At 61.0% G+C, this 16,597-nt stretch overlaps 1 protein-coding gene and 2 non-coding genes across 3 annotated transcripts; 1 reads left to right on the forward strand and 2 right to left on the reverse strand.

Annotated features, from left to right (window-relative positions):
• The first annotated feature begins 605 nt into the window (after positions 1-605).
• DIPK1B (divergent protein kinase domain 1B) lies at positions 606-12,929 on the forward strand. The gene is made up of 5 exons (XM_011724798.3): positions 606-763; positions 5,980-6,114; positions 10,164-10,271; positions 10,368-10,544; positions 11,163-12,929. Exons 1-5 carry the CDS (start codon positions 701-703, stop codon positions 11,973-11,975), a joined length of 1,296 nt encoding a protein of 431 aa, XP_011723100.1. The 5' UTR covers positions 606-700; the 3' UTR covers positions 11,976-12,929.
• Positions 12,930-14,103: 1,174 nt separating this feature from the next.
• On the reverse strand, positions 14,104-14,237 carry LOC112424954 (small nucleolar RNA SNORA43). The gene has a single exon (XR_003015916.1). It is a non-coding gene; the product is annotated as a small nucleolar RNA SNORA43 (small nucleolar RNA).
• A 1,114-nt stretch (positions 14,238-15,351) lies between these two features.
• LOC112424955 (small nucleolar RNA SNORA17) lies at positions 15,352-15,483 on the reverse strand. Its single transcript, XR_003015917.1, has one exon. It is a non-coding gene; the product is annotated as a small nucleolar RNA SNORA17 (small nucleolar RNA).
• Positions 15,484-16,597: the final 1,114 nt, after the last annotated feature.

Consider the following 16,597-nt stretch of genomic DNA (forward strand, 5'->3'; position numbering starts at 1 on the left):
CTCCCAGGTGTTTACCCAAGTGCAATGAAAACTTCTGTTCACACGGAACCTGTCTGTGGAGGCGGCAGCGGCTCATCCCTGAGCACCCCACGCGGAGGCGACGGGAGTGTCCTCGCGGCGAGGGGCCAAGGCGCGGGGTCTCAGGCCGGAGAGAAGGGTCGGACCCCGGGGCGGGCTGCAGGATCGGCCAGCCCAGGGCTCCGCGCGTCTGACCGCATCCTGAGGACCCAGGGAAAGGACCGGCCCTGGCTCTGCGGCCTCGAACCGGGGGCGCGCGTGGGGAGCCCTGAACCCCGCAGCCGGCGCAGCGCACGGGGCCTCCCTCCTGCGTGGGAAGCGCCCGCGAGACGCCACGGCGCGCCCCGGTCCCGGCCCCGGCCCCAGGCCCCTCCCGCGCGCCCCCGGCCCCTCTGCAGGAGGGGCGGGGTCTGCGGGTGGGCGTGGCCTCGGTGCCCGCCCCCTCCTCAGCCCAGTCGGGGGTCGAAGGAGGGCCGCGCGCCAAGCCCCGCCCCCGCGCGCCCCCGCGCGCCCCCGCCGCGCCGCCGTCGGCCGTCAGAAAGGCGCGCGCCTTCGCCTTTAACGCGGGCCCGGGGGCGCGCGGCCCGCATGGCGAAGGAGCGGCGGCCGCTGCGGGCCGGGCCGGGCCGGGGCTGAGGCCGAGCGAGCCGCGGGGCCCGCGCAGCCCCGGCCGGCGCCCACCATGCGGCGGCTGCGGCGCCTGGCGCACCTGGTGCTCTTCTGCCCCTTCTCCAAGGGCCTGCAGGTAAGCGCGGTGCGCGCCCGCCGCCCTCGGCCGCCTCTGCTCGGGGAGGCCAAGCTCCAGCCCCGGAGTGGGCCGAGCGCGGAGCGGGGCCCCGGGTTCAGACACGAGGGGTTCATGAGCCCGGGCTGGGCAGAGGGGGGAGGTGAGTGGCTTGGGAAGGACAGGACGCTGGGCAAGGGGCGGTGGCGGCGACGGCGACAGGAGAGTCCGGGCGGGGGATGCTGCGGCCTAGAGGCCCCCCGCCCCGCCCTGCAGGCGGTCCCTGCCCCCCAGGCTCAGAAACCACACAAAAGTCCTTTCCTCTTTTCTTCAATTAAAAAATAAGATGTGTTATTCTGCGGTAGAAAACTTGGGACACACAGAAACGCCCTGGCAAGGACATGACCTCCCTGTCCCCCGCCCCTTCATCCCATCAGCCAGCCATAGCGCAGGGACCCTGCCCTGACCCCGGGATGACCTTGAACAAGTCACCGTCCCCTCCTGGGGCGTTGCCGGGTCCGCATGGGAGACCCGGGCTGCCTTGGGTTCCGGCTGCCAGGCGCCCTTTCACCTTCTGCTTTGGGGAGATGCAGGCCAGGCCCATCAGGCTGCAATCATGCAGGGCCCAGCCTCTTGACGGGATGCCTTCCCTGACCCTCCAGGACCCCAGGCATCTGCCAGAGGAGCCAGTCCTGGTCAGATCTGCCTGTACCTCCCTGGTCCCCGCAGGGTGGTCCCGGGTCAGCAGGAGGAACCCTGCCAGGGTCCTGCCTGAGCTCAGGGCCTGGTTGGCCTCAGCTCCCCTTCTGGGAAGAGTGTATGGAACCCAGCAACTCCCAGATTGCAGCGAGACCCTCTGTGCCCACCTGGGGCTTCAGGGTGTGGTGGTCCCGGCTCAGCCTTGGGGCAGGGTGAGAGCTAAGGGGACCACCCCAGTCGCTGGGAGGTGGGGTGCACAGTGGTGCCCTCCCCGGAGGAAGGGCCTCAGCCAGCGGCTGCAGAAGAGATGCTGATGCTTGGAGCTCCGCCAAGGAATGGCAGGAGAGGGGCGCTGGCTGTTCCCAGGGTGGCTGGCTCGGGGCCAGAGCCCTGGTCGGAATCCAGCCTGCCCCTCTAATGGCCTCAGTTTCCTGGCCTTGTGAACTGCCTTTCTGGGTCAGTGCTGTGGGGCTCCCGGCCCATGGTCTGAGCCTGCTGGGCTGAGGACCACAGTGCTGTTCCATCCCGTGGGTGACCCTCCCCACCCTCCAAGTGGCTACACTGGCAGCTGGTCCCCACCTGCCCCTGCAAAGCCCCAGCCCAGGTCCTGGATGGTGGGGCCACCTCCACACTCAAGCTTTGCCCATCCATCTGTGCCAGGCCCAGGAGCCAGGGTGGGCCAGGGAGCACTATGGGGGCCTTGCAGAGCAGCTGCTTGGGATCCCAGCAGGGCCAGGGATGGCAGCTGGGGAAGATCAAGACCTGGGGGAGAGCTGGGCAAGGTGGCTTATGCCTGTAATGCCAAGAACTTGGGAGGCTTGGTGGGAGGGTCACTTGAAGCTGGGAGTTCGAGGCTGCAGTGAGCTGTGACTGGACCACTGCACTCCAGCCTGGGCAACACAGCAAGACCTTGTCTCAAGAGAACAACAACAACAAAAGACCTGGGGGATGAACCAGAGCTGGCCAGGCGGAAACAGGCCCTGGCCCAAGCCCAGGCAGGGCTCTGGGGAGCAGAACTGGGTAAGTCCCTAGCTCGGTGTCACTGTCCCCAGCTGGGGTCAGCCCTGGGCCCAGCACCAGCTGCAGCCTCCCTCCTGGCTGTCCTCCGAGGCTCCGCCCATGCTGGGCCTCCCTGCCTGGCCCTGCCTCGGGCACATTCACCCCAAACGGAGCTGTCGGACCTTATCCTGCCAGAACACCACCCACCCCCCATTGTTTCTCTGCTTTCCTGTTTTTCATCTTGAGCAAGTCTGCCGGAAACAGATCCAGTGCCCAGGACAAGTGGTCTGAGGGGGCGAGACTAACCTGGGCCTGGAGGGCTCCCCACACCGGAGCCATGCCCTCTGCTCCAGGCCCCCCAGGACCCCACTGCTACTGGAGCTCTGGGCCCTTCCCCAGCTGCTGGGGGTCCTCCCTCTGTAGCCCTGCCTGGGACAGCCATCAGTGAGTGGATGCCAGGGAAGCAGGAGGCCAGGGCCCACCCCTCCTGAAAGAACCAGACAAATGACCTCAGCTGCCTGGACTGTGCCTTGTCCTCGTTGAGAAGCTGGTGGCCCCATTTCAGGGAGGAGTCCCCTGCTCACAGCCTGAGCAGGGCTGCAGCCCACAACCTCTGACGGGGGCTCTGACTTGGGCAGGTGGGGGTGTGGCCAGGCACTGCCAGGAGGAGGATGTGATCAGTGGGTGGCCTCTCCCTGGCCGCAGGTGGACAGGAGGCCACAGGGAGTGCTTGGAGCCAGCGGTGGGGACTCTCTGAGGGGAAGCTGGCCGCCAAGCCTGGGCCCTTCACCCTTCAGCTGCAGGTCAGGATGTCTGAGCCCCTGCATAGGGCAAGGCCCCTCTGCTGGCCACTCCTGGACAGTGCCTGAGAGGCCTGAAATTTGCTAGGGGGCTGGGGAGAGGGAAGGCGGCACGCAGCTGTCCCTGGCTGTCACCCTTGGAAGCCCAGCTTGGAGGCCTGGATGGGGATGGATCGCCCAGCAGCCTGAGCCTGCGCTCTAGAGCCCGTGCCTGAGCCTCCTTGTGCCAGCAGGGAAACCAAGGCAGAGGGGCTGAGGATGGCAGAGTGACCTGGAGCCCTCCCAAAAAGCTGGTTCCCAGACATCTGGGTCAGAGTTTTAGGCAGGGGCCAGGAGCTGTGTGATTACTTTTTTTTTTTTTTTTTTAGATGGAGTCTTGCTCTGTCACCCAGGCTGGAGTGCAGTGACGGGATCTCCGCTCGCTGCAAGCTCCGCCTCCTGGGTTCAAGCGATTCTCCTGCCTCAGCCTCCCAAGTAGCTGGGATTACAGGCATGCGCCACCACGCCTAGCTAATTTTGTATTTTTAGTAGAGATGGCGTGTCTCCATGTTGGTCAGGCTGGTCTCGAACTCCTGACCTCAGGTGATCTGCTCGCCTTGGCCTCCCAAAGTGCTGGGATTACAGGCGTGAGCCACCATGCCTGGCCTTAATTTTTAACTGTGGTAAAATACATATAGCATAAAATGTATCATCTTAACCCTGTTTAAGTGCAGTTTAATGGCACCAAATAAAGGATTCTCGTTATGCAGCCGTCACCTCTCTCGGTCCACAGAGCTCTCCAATTTCCCAAACTGAAGCTCTGTCCGCATCAAACGCACACTCCCAGTCACTTCCCAGCCCCCAGCTCCCTCCATTCTTCTTCCTGTCTCTATGGTTTTGGCGACTCTGGGGACCTCGTGTAAGTGGGTCCTGCAGGATTCGTGCTTTGGTGACGGGCTCGTTTCACTGAGCCTCTTGTCCTGGCATTCCTCCCTGCTGGGTGAACGTCAGGATCTCCTTCCTTCTCAGAGCGCAGTCACTCCGCAGTGTGGATAGGACAGACGCAGCTGCTCTTCCATCCCCTGGCTGCGAACTCAAGGACTGCCCATCGCTGGGCTGTTGTGAACATCGGTGTCTGAGTCTGCGTCTTTTTTTTTTTGGGGGGGGGACAGGGTCTCGCTTTGTCACCCAGGTGGAGTGTAGTGTGCGGTCACAGCTCACTGCAGCTTCAACCTCCCGGGTTCAGTCAATCCTCCAGCCTCAGCCTCCCAAGTAGCTGGGACTACAGGCGTGAGTCACCATGCCCAGCTAATTTTTGTATTTTTAGTAGAGATGGGGTTTCGCCATGTTGCCCAAGCTGGTCTCGAACTCCTGAGCTCAAGCAAGCCACCCACCTCAGTCTCCCAAAGAGCTGGGATTACAGGATGAGCCACCGCACCTAGCTAATTTTTGTATTTTTGTAGAGGCAGGGTTTCACTATGTTGCCCAGAATGGTCTCAAACTCCTGGGCTCAAGCAATCCGCCCGCCTCAGCCTCCCAGAGTGCTGGGTTTACAGGGTGAGCCACCGCGCCTGGCCCGCCTGCGTCTCTTTTTTTTTTTTTTTTTTTTTTTTGAGACGGAGTCTCGCTCTGTCACCCAGGCTGGAGTGCAGTGGCCGGATCTCAGCTCACTGCAAGCTCCGCCTCCCGGGTTTACGCCATTCTCCTGCCTCAGCCTCCTGAGTAGCTGGGACTACAGGCGCCTGCCACCTCGCCCGGCTAAGTTTTTGTATTTTTAGTAGAGACGGGGTTTCACTGTGTTAGCCAGGATGGTCTCGATCTCCTGACCTCGTGATCCGCCCGTCTGGGCCTCCCAAAGTGCTGGGATTACAGGCTTGAGCTACCGCGCCCGGCCACCGCCTGCGTCTCTTAAATGCTTCCACGATGTGGCTGCGTTGGGCTCCTGGGGCCCCGTTCTCCAAACCTGGTTCTCTTTGCAGGCCTGGTCCGGCCGGAACTTCCCACCAATCTCCATTACAGCGGGAAAAATAGGGGCAGTGTCACTCGTGGTGGGCGCGCTCACCTTGTGCAGAGGTGATGATGTTATGAAATGAGATCAGGATAGGAAAGCTTTGTAAAAAAAATCTTTATTCGGCCAGTCGCGGTGGCTCACACCTGCAATCCCAGCACTTTGGGAGGCCAAGGCAGGTGGATCACCTGAGGTCAGGAGTTCAAGACCAGCCTGGCCAACATGGTGAAACCCCATCTCTACTGAAAATAAAAAAATTAGCCAGGTGGTGTGGTGGTGCGTGCCTATAGTCCCAGCTACTCGGGAGGCTGAGGCAGGAGAATCACTTGAACCCGGGAGGCAGAGGTTGCAGTGAGCCGAGATCGCGCCACTGCACTCCAGCATGGGGTACAGAGTCAGACTCCCTCTCAGAAAAAAAAAAATCTTCATTCAGCAGAGAAAACAATTGGCCACCATGTAGTCCCCTGGTTTTGACATTTATTTTTACCTGCCCGTAACACTGAAAGTCTGGGCTGCGCCTGCCCCCACCTCCAGCCCCTGCAGCCCGTTATGTGACCCGGGAGAGGCAGAGCCAGGAGCGGGTGTCGCTGAGCTGGGGGTGATTCTAGAAGATGGGGGCACCAGTGGGCCAAGGGGATGGCAGGGGAAGGCTGGGGTGGATCCAGAGGCCCTTCCCGTGGGAAGTGGGGTTGAGAGCACCCCGAGTGTGGGTGCCCCGAGGGCACCTCCTCATGTAGCCCCTTCCCATACAGGGTCGACTCCCAGGCCTCAGGGTCCGGTGCATCTTCCTGGCATGGCTGGGCATCTTTGCGGGCAGCTGGCTGGTATACGTGCACTACTCGTCCTACTCGGAGCGCTGTCGTGGCCACGTCTGCCAGGTGGTCATTGTAAGTGTTGCGTGTGTGGGCTGGGGACTGGGCTGTGCCCCCTTGCTGCCCTAGACGCTGGGGCACCAGGCCCTGGAGACACCTTCCTCCCCAGATCCAGGGCCCACAAGGCATGTGGGTTTCTAGGTGGGATCTGCAGTGCTGCCTCAGACTGGGTGTGGAGGATGGGGGTCCAGGGGAGGACAGGGGAGACGTGGGGGTGGCGGCAGGGGCTCAGGAGAGAGAGAGAGGCTGGGGGCTAGGGGCAGGGCAGACTCCAGAAATGTTTAGGAGGGAGAATGTTTAGCAGGAAGGCTGGGGTGGGCAGCTGGCCTCACTGGCCTGGGATGGAGGCCCCCATGTGCTGGCCTCACTGGCCGGGATAGAGACCCCTGTGTGGTGTTCTCATTGGACGGGATGGAGCCCCCCACGTGATATCCTCAGTGGCCCAGGATGGAGACTCCTGTGTGCTGGCCTCAGTGGCCTTGCTAGCTCCCCTGGGACCAGGGGTTCCCTGAGGCAGGCGGCAGGGCAGGGTCCTCCACAGCCTCCACCTCAGGGAGACAGGGCTAAGTCCCCTGGCGTATGTGAGCATGTGTGTGTCTGGGAGCAAGCGTGTCCACATGAGTGCACACCAAGGTGACCCCCTGCTCCTCTGCACACCCTGTGACTAGCTAGGCGGGGAGGTCATCCCAGCTCTGTCTTCCTGGCAAACCCTAGACTCGCCCAGAACTGGGCAGGTCCCCCACCGAATTTTGACCCCAGCCTGCCTGATGACCAGGGTTCTGATGCCTCCACTCCACTTGGGGTCAGGCCAGGGCACAGGTGGATCTGGCCTGTAGCAGCGGTCACTGTGGGTTGTCACAGGGGGATTGGGTGCAGGGACACCCCAAGTTCGGTGTCTCCTCCGTCAGATGGGGAGGGCGTCTCTCCTGGCAGCTGGATGGTGAAGCTATCTAGCTGGGCGTGGGCAGGCCCATGCCCCACAGAGCCATTTCTGACGGGAGCCACATGTGGAAAGGCCCAGAGGTGGCAGTGGAGGAGTGGGATGTGGGGTCCGGAGGAGGAGAGCTGCTGTGCTCAGGATTTGTTTGGAATCCATGCCAGCCCAGGGGAGGCCTCCAGGCTCCTGGCACCAGGCCTTGCTCACTCTTGAAGTCCAGGGCGCCTCTGAGCTCAGCAGGGCCGGAGGGTGGCACACTGGGCTCGTCCTGGGGCCATGAGTAGGGAGGGCTGTGCCCCAAGCAGATACACCCCTGGAGCTCCTAGAAGGACGGAGGAGGTGGAGGGGCTGGACCTCCGGGCCGGGGTGTTGTGGGTAGGGGTGGGTGGGAGTGAGCAGAGGCGCTCATGGCCGGGCGGGTTCTGAGCACCTACTGGGTGCCAGACTGCAGAGGCCGCTGAGGAGCAGGAGGAGGTGCCCCCACAAACAAGAGGAAGCTGCGTGTCCGTTTCCCAGGGTGCCCTGGCCCTTCACCCAGCGGGGGTTTCCCTGGCTGCTCAGAGCCTTCCCAGAGGTCAGGCCAAGCTCAGCTCTCCTGAGGCCATCCCAGGGCCATGGAGACGTCGCCTCCTTGCCAGAGGAGGCTCCCTGCCCCGCCTCGTGGAGGCATTGGACGCCTCAGAGAGCCGCAGAGGCTGGCCCAGCTCACACAGCGAAGCAGCAGCAGTGTAGGGCCAGTCCCAGGTTCCACCAGGGCCCTCGAGAGGCCAAGAACTGGACTGAGTCCCCACTGAGCTCTGCTGCAGACCGGTAACAGGCTGGGTGGTGGGGGGACTGGCTGGGGACCGATGTGCGGTGGGTGGGGACCCTGAGGAGGCCAAGTACACACCCGCCTCAGCCTCTGAGGAAGCCTCACCCCACCCTGCTAGGTGCAGGAGGCACCCAGGACCATGGGGGCAGCTCCATCTTCCCACCCCGGGGGGACCCCGGCCCCGGCGCCAGCCTGGCAGAGGGCAGCGTGGCCCAGAGGCTCCTTCCCCAGCACCGCTGTGTGCCAGGAGCAGGGCATCCTCCTGGGGTCTGGGGCTCCGGGCGCAGGGGGCTGGTCTGGGGACTGGAGTGGACTCCAGTAGCGAAGGGCCTGCCTGCAAGGTGGAGGGTTGGACAAGTGTGCGGTTTTCCTTCATTTTTCTTTTCTCTCTTGATGAAGAGTCGGTGTTTTCTTGCTGCTGAGACAGAGGCTGCCTTCATGCCTCATGTGGCGGGGTCCTCGGCCTCCGGTTGGCCCATCTCACTTCTGTCCCCACCCTTGGTGTGTGGGGCAGGGGGGCAGGGACCCTCCCTCTTCCCCACCCCGGAGGGCGGGGTGCTCCGCAGCTCACTTCCCTGGCTCCCTCCAAGCCTGCTTGGCCAGGCTCCATGGCAACTGAGGCTGTACATCCAGGAATTCTTCCCCTACCCCCAGAGGGGCAGGCCAGCTGCATCGTTCTGTCACCTCCCGCGGGGCGCTGGGATTCAGGGGCTGCCAGGCTCCCGGAGCTGGGGTGGGGGCTGAGGAGGGGCGGCAGCCAGCCCTGGGCCTGATTTAATTACCACTAACAGTGTCTCCCTGGGGGTCTGGCTAAGGAGGGGGCCTGTGGGACCGGGAAGGACAGGCCCGGAGTCATTGTGAGGCCCCAGGGATCCGTTTTCTAAGCCTTAACAAACAGCTCTTGACAACAGAGCGCTTGAGCCTGGGCACTGGCCTCAAGGGGCTGGGAGAGGTCAAGGCTGGGGCTCCGTTGCCCACCAGGGGTACCCTTGAGGCTGTCAGCTCCGGCGGTGAGCCCTGTCCTGGCTGCACGTGGGGCAAACAGTGAGGCCGTGGCCTGTCCTCCTCCTGCCTCAGCGTGGGGAAGGTTGGGAGGGGCCGAAGATGGAGGCCAAGTCCTTGGGACAGGAGGAGCCCCAAACCTGGGAACGTTGGAAACCCACCCAGAAGCCGCCATGCAGGTGTGGCTCTGGGCACCAGGATCTGTCCTGAGAGCGCCCATGAGTGCCCAGTGCAGAATGGCTGGCAGCCCGCCCCAACAGGGAGCAGAGGGGCTGGGCGCGGCGCCCTTCACGGGTTGACACCCAGATGTTTGACCTCTGACCAGGGGGTTGCTTCTCTGACAGATGCCCTGTGGCTCGTGCCTGACTCCTGTCCAGGTTCTACCAGCCTGACCATCGCTCTGGCACCAACAGCCCACCCTTCTGTTCTTCCTGGTGTCCTGGGGAAAGCCCTGCCTGGGCGGGGCAGCTCCTGGCCCTTCAGACGGAAGACGCCGTCCAGTCAGCACCACGATGGGAAACAAGTTCAGAGATGTCTCATTTACTGACCTGGGCAGGGAGGGCGCCATGAGTCAGGGGGCCATCCTCCCTCCGTCACCCGAGGCAGGAATGAAGTCAGGCAGAGACAGGGCGTGTGGCAGCTGGTGGTGTAGATATTAGGGACTAGGGTGAATTCTAGTTCACCAGCCAATACCTGCATGGCCCAGAGAGCTGGGTCAGCTGGACGGGAGAGCTGCCTCCGGGTTCCTGCCTCTGGCCCTGGCCTGGGCTTGACACTGGGTGTGGTGTTTGTCTCCTGTCCAGGCAGTGGCCTTTGCTGAGCCGTCCTGTTACAGGAGCCAGGGTGGTGGGGACGGGACCAGACCGGAGGGTTGGCAGGGCTGCCCCTGCAGCCAACAGCCCCATCCTGCAGCCAGCAATGGCATGGCCCAGGGCCCTGGCACTGCCTGTGAGGGACTGGCAGCTTTCCAACTGCAGCAAGTGGAGGCCCCTGCCAGCTGGCGGGTGCTGGGCCCAGTGTGGCTCAGGGACGGGTGTGGGCTGGAGGTGGCCGTCGCCAGCTCTGGCAGTTTGGGGGTCTGAGAAAAGATGGCCAAAGAACAGGGGCCCAGTGGGTGCTGGGACGGAGTGACCACGGTGATGGTTGCTTGGCCCTCCGTGCCCTCTTCCCGCCTACCTGGCCCCACCTGTGACCTCTCCCTCCCAGGGGTCCTGGAGGAACGGGTGCAGCTGGGCTTCGGGCCTGTGGGGAGGGGCTCAATGGGGCAGGGATGTAGCTGCCCCACCCCAGCACGCCCTGCACCTATCTCCTCAGTGTGACCAGTACCGCAAGGGGATCATCTCGGGCTCTGTCTGCCAGGACCTGTGTGAGCTGCATATGGTGGAGTGGAGGACCTGCCTCTCGGCAGCCCCAGCCCAACAGGTATGGCCATAGGCAGGGCGGGTGGGCCTGGGGCTGATACTGCCCGTGCAGTGGGAGGGGGACGTCTGCACAGAGGACCTCTATGGCCCTGTCCAGGTGTACAGTGGGCTCTGGCGGGATAAGGATGTAACCATCAAGTGTGGCATCGAGGAGACCCTCGACTCGAAGGCCCGGTCGGATGCGGCCCCCCGGCGGGAGCTGGTGCTGTTCGACAAGCCCACCCGGGGCACCTCCATCAAGGAATTCCGGGAGATGACCCTCAGCTTCCTCAAGGTCAGATAGCTCTCCTGAGGGGCAGGGTAGGAGTCCACACCACGGTCATGTGCCCAGCGGGCGGCCCTGGCACCAACATGCTCAGCACAAAGGCATAGATGGGCCCAAGTGGACCCTGGGCAGACCTCCTATCCCCCAGCCCCTGGGCAGGAGCCCTGCCAGGGAAGGAGCTTCTCCAGGGCTGGGGGCACCGGTGGGCTGGCAGCTGAGGTCGAGAGGAGGCTCCTGCAGTCAAGGGCCATGGGTCAAGCACGGCAGGTGCCCCAAGTGGAGACCAGGGCTTGCAGAGAGGGGCCGCTTCCTAGGGCTTCAGCCAGCGCAGAGGGCATTCTCATCCTCAGGGAAGCTTTGAGGCTTCTCTGCTCAGGTGCCCACCCCCGAGCTCCCCAGGTGCACCCAAAGCTGCTGAGAGATGGGAGGTCTGTCTGGCAGCAGCAACACAGGCCAGGAGAGTGAGTGGGCACCTTGCTGGCTGCCTCCTCCCCCCGTGTAGCTGGGGGCTGGGACCCCTAACCTGGCAGGGTGCTGGTCTGGTCGGCAGACCACCCAGGTCAAAGCCAGGTTGTGCTCCCAGACATCCAATCAACTGGTTTTTCCTCTCTTGGTCCCAAACGCCAGGCGAACATGGGAGACCTGCCTTCCCTGCCAGCGCTGGTTGGCCAGGTCCTGCTCATGGCCGACTTCAACAAGGACAACCGGGTGTCCCTGGCGGAAGCCAAATCCGTGTGGGCCCTGCTGCAGCGTAATGAGTTCCTGCTGCTGCTGTCCCTGCAGGAGAAGGAGCATGCCTCCAGACTGCTGGGCTACTGCGGGGACCTCTACCTCACCGAGGGCGTGCCCCATGGCGCCTGGCACGCGGCCGCCCTGCCACCCCTGTTGCGCCCGCTGCTGCCGCCTGCCCTGCAGGGTGCCCTCCAGCAGTGGCTGGGGCCCGCGTGGCCTTGGCGGGCCAAGATCGCCATCGGTCTGCTGGAGTTCGTGGAGGAGCTCTTCCACGGCTCCTATGGAACTTTCTACATGTGTGAGACCACACTGGCCAATGTGGGCTACACAGCCACCTACGACTTCAAGATGGCCGACCTGCAGCAGGTAGCACCTGAGGCCACCGTGCGCCGCTTCCTGCAGGGCCGCCGCTGTGAGCACAGCGCTGACTGCACCTACGGGCGCGACTGCAGGGCCCCGTGTGACAGGCTCATGCGGCAGTGCAAGGGCGACCTCATCCAGCCCAACCTGGCCAAGGTGTGTGCGCTGCTACGGGGCTACCTGCTGCCTGGCGCGCCCGCCGACCTCCGCGAGGAGCTGGGCACGCAGCTGCGCACCTGCACCACGCTGAGCGGGCTGGCCAGCCAGGTGGAGGCCCATCATTCGCTGGTGCTCAGCCACCTCAAGACTCTGCTCTGGAAGAAGATCTCCAACACCAAGTACTCCTGATGGGCAGTGAGGGCCTGGCCACCCTTCCTGGAGCTGGCCGGGCGCCAGGGTCCAGCCCGCCCTCAAGGAATCCTGTCAGAAAGTATGAAATGCAACTGTTGCAAAATCACTTCCCTAAGGTTAGGGCTCTGGATTCCAACACCACAGACAGGAGATCCCAGCTCAGAGCAAAGGTGGACATCCTGGCAGGAGGGCCCTCCAAGGGGTTTTGTTACTCTGAAGAATGTGATGTCAATAAACAGCTTTTATGTAATGCCCAGGGCTGAGTACCCTGAGCCCCATCGATGCTGCGCACGGGGACCCTGCGCCCGCTGTGGATCCAGGCCGTCAGGCTGGGGTGAGCCCCTGAATCCTGGGGAGGCAGCCCTCAGGTGTTAGTACAAGGTGAGATCTGTTCCAGAGCCCCTGCCTGCCCTTCAACCCACACACACCTCTGAAGCCACCAGGGCAGTTCCCCAAACACAGCGGCTTCTGCAACAGCCAATGACCAGTACCCCTAAACCTGGGCCGTGACACAACAGAACAAAAAGGTGTTCTAGTAACAAAACAGATTTACGCGTTATTTTAAAAACTGATTTTACAAAATCCAGCCATGAAATGTACAATTCATTCTCTAGAAACTTCTTCTCCAGCCCTGTGCACTCTCCCCAGTAGCCCAGGGCACCCAGCAACTGTCCCCCAGGAGAAGATCCCACCACAGCAACACCTTTCTTCAGGCCGGGCTCTGCTCCCAACGTCTGAGTCAAGACAATCCATTCCATTCAAGGCCAATTTATTCTCGAATTTTGCCAACACTATCCTTGAAGAAGTGTGCATTAAATCTTTTAATTCACTTCATTCTGTATTTCAAAATAAACGTTTTCCATATATATTTTCCCCCTTAGAGGGGAAAATTCAGGATCTTAGGTTCCAGGCAGTTCAAAAACAGCCAAGCAACCGGTTTTTTTTTTCCACCAGAATACCACAATGGCAGAACTTAAGAATCGCGATATGAAAATGGAGGGGTGGTCCTGGCAGTGGCCCCTGGCTGGAATACACAGCACTACCCAGGCAGGGGCAGCGAGTGCCCCAATGCCAGCCTGCTCATCCCTGTAATGAAAGCAGAGCAGGAGATGCAGCTGTGGCCCTGGGGGCAGGTGGGCTTGTGGAAAGCTGGGCTCTGAGGCTGCAAACACCCCGAGTGCCAGTGGTCCCAGAGGGGGCAAGGCCTGTATCTGTACCTTTATTCCAGCCAGCCTCCTGCACAGGGCTGGGCCCACATCCTGGCCTCTGCATCTGAAAAGCAAACAAGGACAGTGATGCAGACCAGCGTTTTTTAACCTGGATTCACCAAATGACCTTCAGAGAACCCAATTTATGAAATCCTGAAACTTTCTTTTTCTCCAAGACAGAGTCCCACTCTGTTACCCAGGCTGGAGTACAGTGGCGTGATCTTGGCTCACTGCAACCTCTGCCTTCCAGGTTCAAGCGATTCTCCTGCCTCAGCCTCCCAAATAGCTGGGATTACAGGCTCGCACCACCACACCTGGCTAATTTTTGTATTTTTAGTAGCGACGGGGTTTCAGGCTGGTCTTGAACTCCTGACCTCAGGTGATCCACCTGCCTCGACCTCCCAAAGTGCTGGGATTACAGGCCTGAGCCACCGCGCTCAGCCTCCGCAAACTGTATTTTAAAGTTATCTTTCTTGATATGATCTCTTGGCAGAAATTTAACACTGGCACTGCTGACATTTAGAGCCACATCACTCTTCACTGTGGGGCGTCCCAGGCATTGCAGGACGTGTGGCTGTGTCTTTGGCCTCTGTACCCCCATTCCTACCCATTCTGGGGAGAGGATCCCTGTTTCCAAATAGCCTGTTTATCCCAGCTCAACTGCTCTTAATCAAACTTGCCCAAGGCCTCCCAGACAGACCTGCAGAATAATTCCCAGAACAAGGCCTGGGAGTGAGACGCACACTCCTGGTAACCCCACAAGTGCCCGGAGCTTCAGACACACACGCACCTCATTTATACATATCTACACCTCAGGGTTCCCAGCAATGTTGCTGCCCCTCCCTCATGGAGCAAAGCAGGTAAGGTGTTTTCCAAAGCAAAACCCAAACGCTGCCTGGCTTTGGCTGCAAGTCATGTCATGTCAGGCCATAAACCATTCTCAGTGCCCACTGGTTCCCGGGCACTGAGTGTAGAAATCGCCACTTCCTCTTTGCCCCGAGGTCACAGGCACGGCAGAGCAACTGTCTGGTGCCGACAGGTCCAGGACAGCATCTGCAGGGCAGCCACTCACACCCACCCGGCAGCAAGGGCAGGCAAGGAGGGAGGGCAAGCTTCCGCCTCGCCTCTTACCTTGATCAGGGCTGGTGCAGGTCAGCCTGGTCACCCTGGCCAGTGCTCACACTGGAAGTCCATCACAGGCGAAGTCACCTCCTTCCTGTGTTAAATAACAAAGAATGCTTGGCAAAGAATCAAGAACACAATCAAGTGGCTGCCGTTACTGCTATTAACTCAGACACCAGCAAACCCTTCCCCAGTCCTGTCCTGCGTGATCCTGACACGGTGTATGGCGTGACCCAGCGCACGCCAGACCTGACCGATCCTCTCACAGGTTCTTTTTTTTTTTTTTTTGAGACGGAGTCTCGCTCTGCCGCCCAGGCTGGAGTGCAGTGGCCGGATCTCAGCTCACTGCAAGCTCCGCCTCCCGGGTTCACGCCATTCTCCTGCCTCAGCCTCCCGAGTAGCTGGGACTACAGGCGCCCGCCACCTCGCCCGGCTAGTTTTTTGTATTTTTTAGTAGAGACGGGGTTTCACCCTGTTAGGCAGCATGGTCTCGATCTCCTGACCTCGTGATCCACCCGTCTCGGCCTCCCAAAGTGCTGGGATTACAGGCTTGAGCCACCGCGCCCGGCCCTCTCACAGGTTCTTAAAACTCACTCCTGGCCGGGCGCAGTGGCTCACGCCTGTAATCCCAGCACTTTGGGAGGCCGAGGCGGGCGGATCACAAGGTCAGGAGATCGAGACCACGGTGAAACCCCGTCTCTACTAAAAATACAAAAAATTAGCCGGGCGCGGTTGTGGGCGCCTGTAGTCCCAGCTACTCGGGAGGCTGAGGCAGGAGAATGGCGTGAACCCGGGAGGCGGAGCTTGCAGTGAGCCGAGATCGCGCCACTGCACTCCAGCCTGGGCGACAGAGCGAGACTCCGTCTCAAAAAAAAAAAAAAACTCACTCCTGAAGGCTGCTCCTGGAGGTACCCTCTACCTTCCCACTATCCCTTCAGACCCCTAGCGGCCAGCCTAGCCCAGAGCAAGGGTTAGAAAGCCCACTCACAAGGCCTGCCCTCTGATACCAGCAAAGGAAAACAGATGCCTGTCCATAAAACAGGAGTGTCAGACTATCAAACATTCAAACGTTCACGGGGCAGAACGCCGAGCGTAGACATAGCCTCTCTAATCTCTGCCACCTAATGACACAGATGTGACACGGCAGCCACAGCTGCAACGCCTCTAGGGGCAGTGTCCTGTAGAAGATGAAATAATCCGTTTTTATTCCCCTGGAGAGACAGCTTCTAGCCACAACGTGAACACAAGACCGACTGGTCCCTCCAGTCACTGAAGATGTCGCATAGCAGGGCTTAGTTACACTGGAGGATTGACCCTGTTCCAGCTCCCACGTACCAACTTACCCAACACCCCAAGCACATGCCGTTTCCAGTGAGCACACGTCCTAGAGAAAAAAGAAACCCCAATTTTGTATAAATCTTGCAAACACCACAGAAGGGCATCACACAAACACTGCATTTTTTTGGGAGGCCGAGGCGGGCGGGATCATTTGAGATCAGGAGTTCAAAACCAGCCTGGCCAACATGGTGAAATCCCGTCTCTACTAAAAATACAAAAAAAAAAAAAAAAAAAAAGTTAGCTGGCCTGGTGGTGGGCGCCTGTAATCCCAGCTACTCGGGAGGCTGAAGCAGGAAAATCGCTTAAACCCAGGAGGCAGACGTGGCAGCGAGCTGAGATCGCGCCACCGCACTCCAGCCTGGTCTACAGAGCGAGACTCTGTCTCAAAAAAGGCCGCGTTCCCGGTCTCCAGGAGGGTGGACCAAAGATGATCCCTGCCACCAAAAAGCTCACTGCCACAAGGGCCATTCTAGAAAAATCCGACCCAGGTTACTCTCTCCCCTTACTCTCTGGTTAATTTGCGGGAGGGGAGCTGGAGTTACAACACTGTGCCACGGAACGCGGGCTGCTGATCCCCTGCAGGTACCAAGGCACCAGGACTATAAGGCGGAATGCCCGCCAGACAACTGAGCAGTCCTCCTTCGGCCAGAACAGCCTCCCGCTGAGCAGCCACAGTGACACGGCAACCACCAGACGCGTGGACACTGCCTAAGAAATCCATTTTTCAAAGATGCGACAAACATCTTCCCACAGCCTCAGCGACTCGGGAAGCAGCAGCAGGAGCGGAAGGGTCGTGGGTGAACCGGATGCTTTTCTCTAAGCTCCGATTTCGCGCACTGAGCTCTCACCAGGATTCTCGAAGCTTCCTGGCTGGAAACCGCGCAGGGCCGGGCAGCGCCCTCTCCACCAAGGAACACAGCAGCGGCGCCTCCTCCGCGGCCCGGGCCCCAT

This window comes from Macaca nemestrina, chromosome 14 (assembly GCF_043159975.1).
Source record: "Macaca nemestrina isolate mMacNem1 chromosome 14, mMacNem.hap1, whole genome shotgun sequence".
Lineage (NCBI taxonomy): Eukaryota > Metazoa > Chordata > Mammalia > Primates > Cercopithecidae > Macaca > Macaca nemestrina.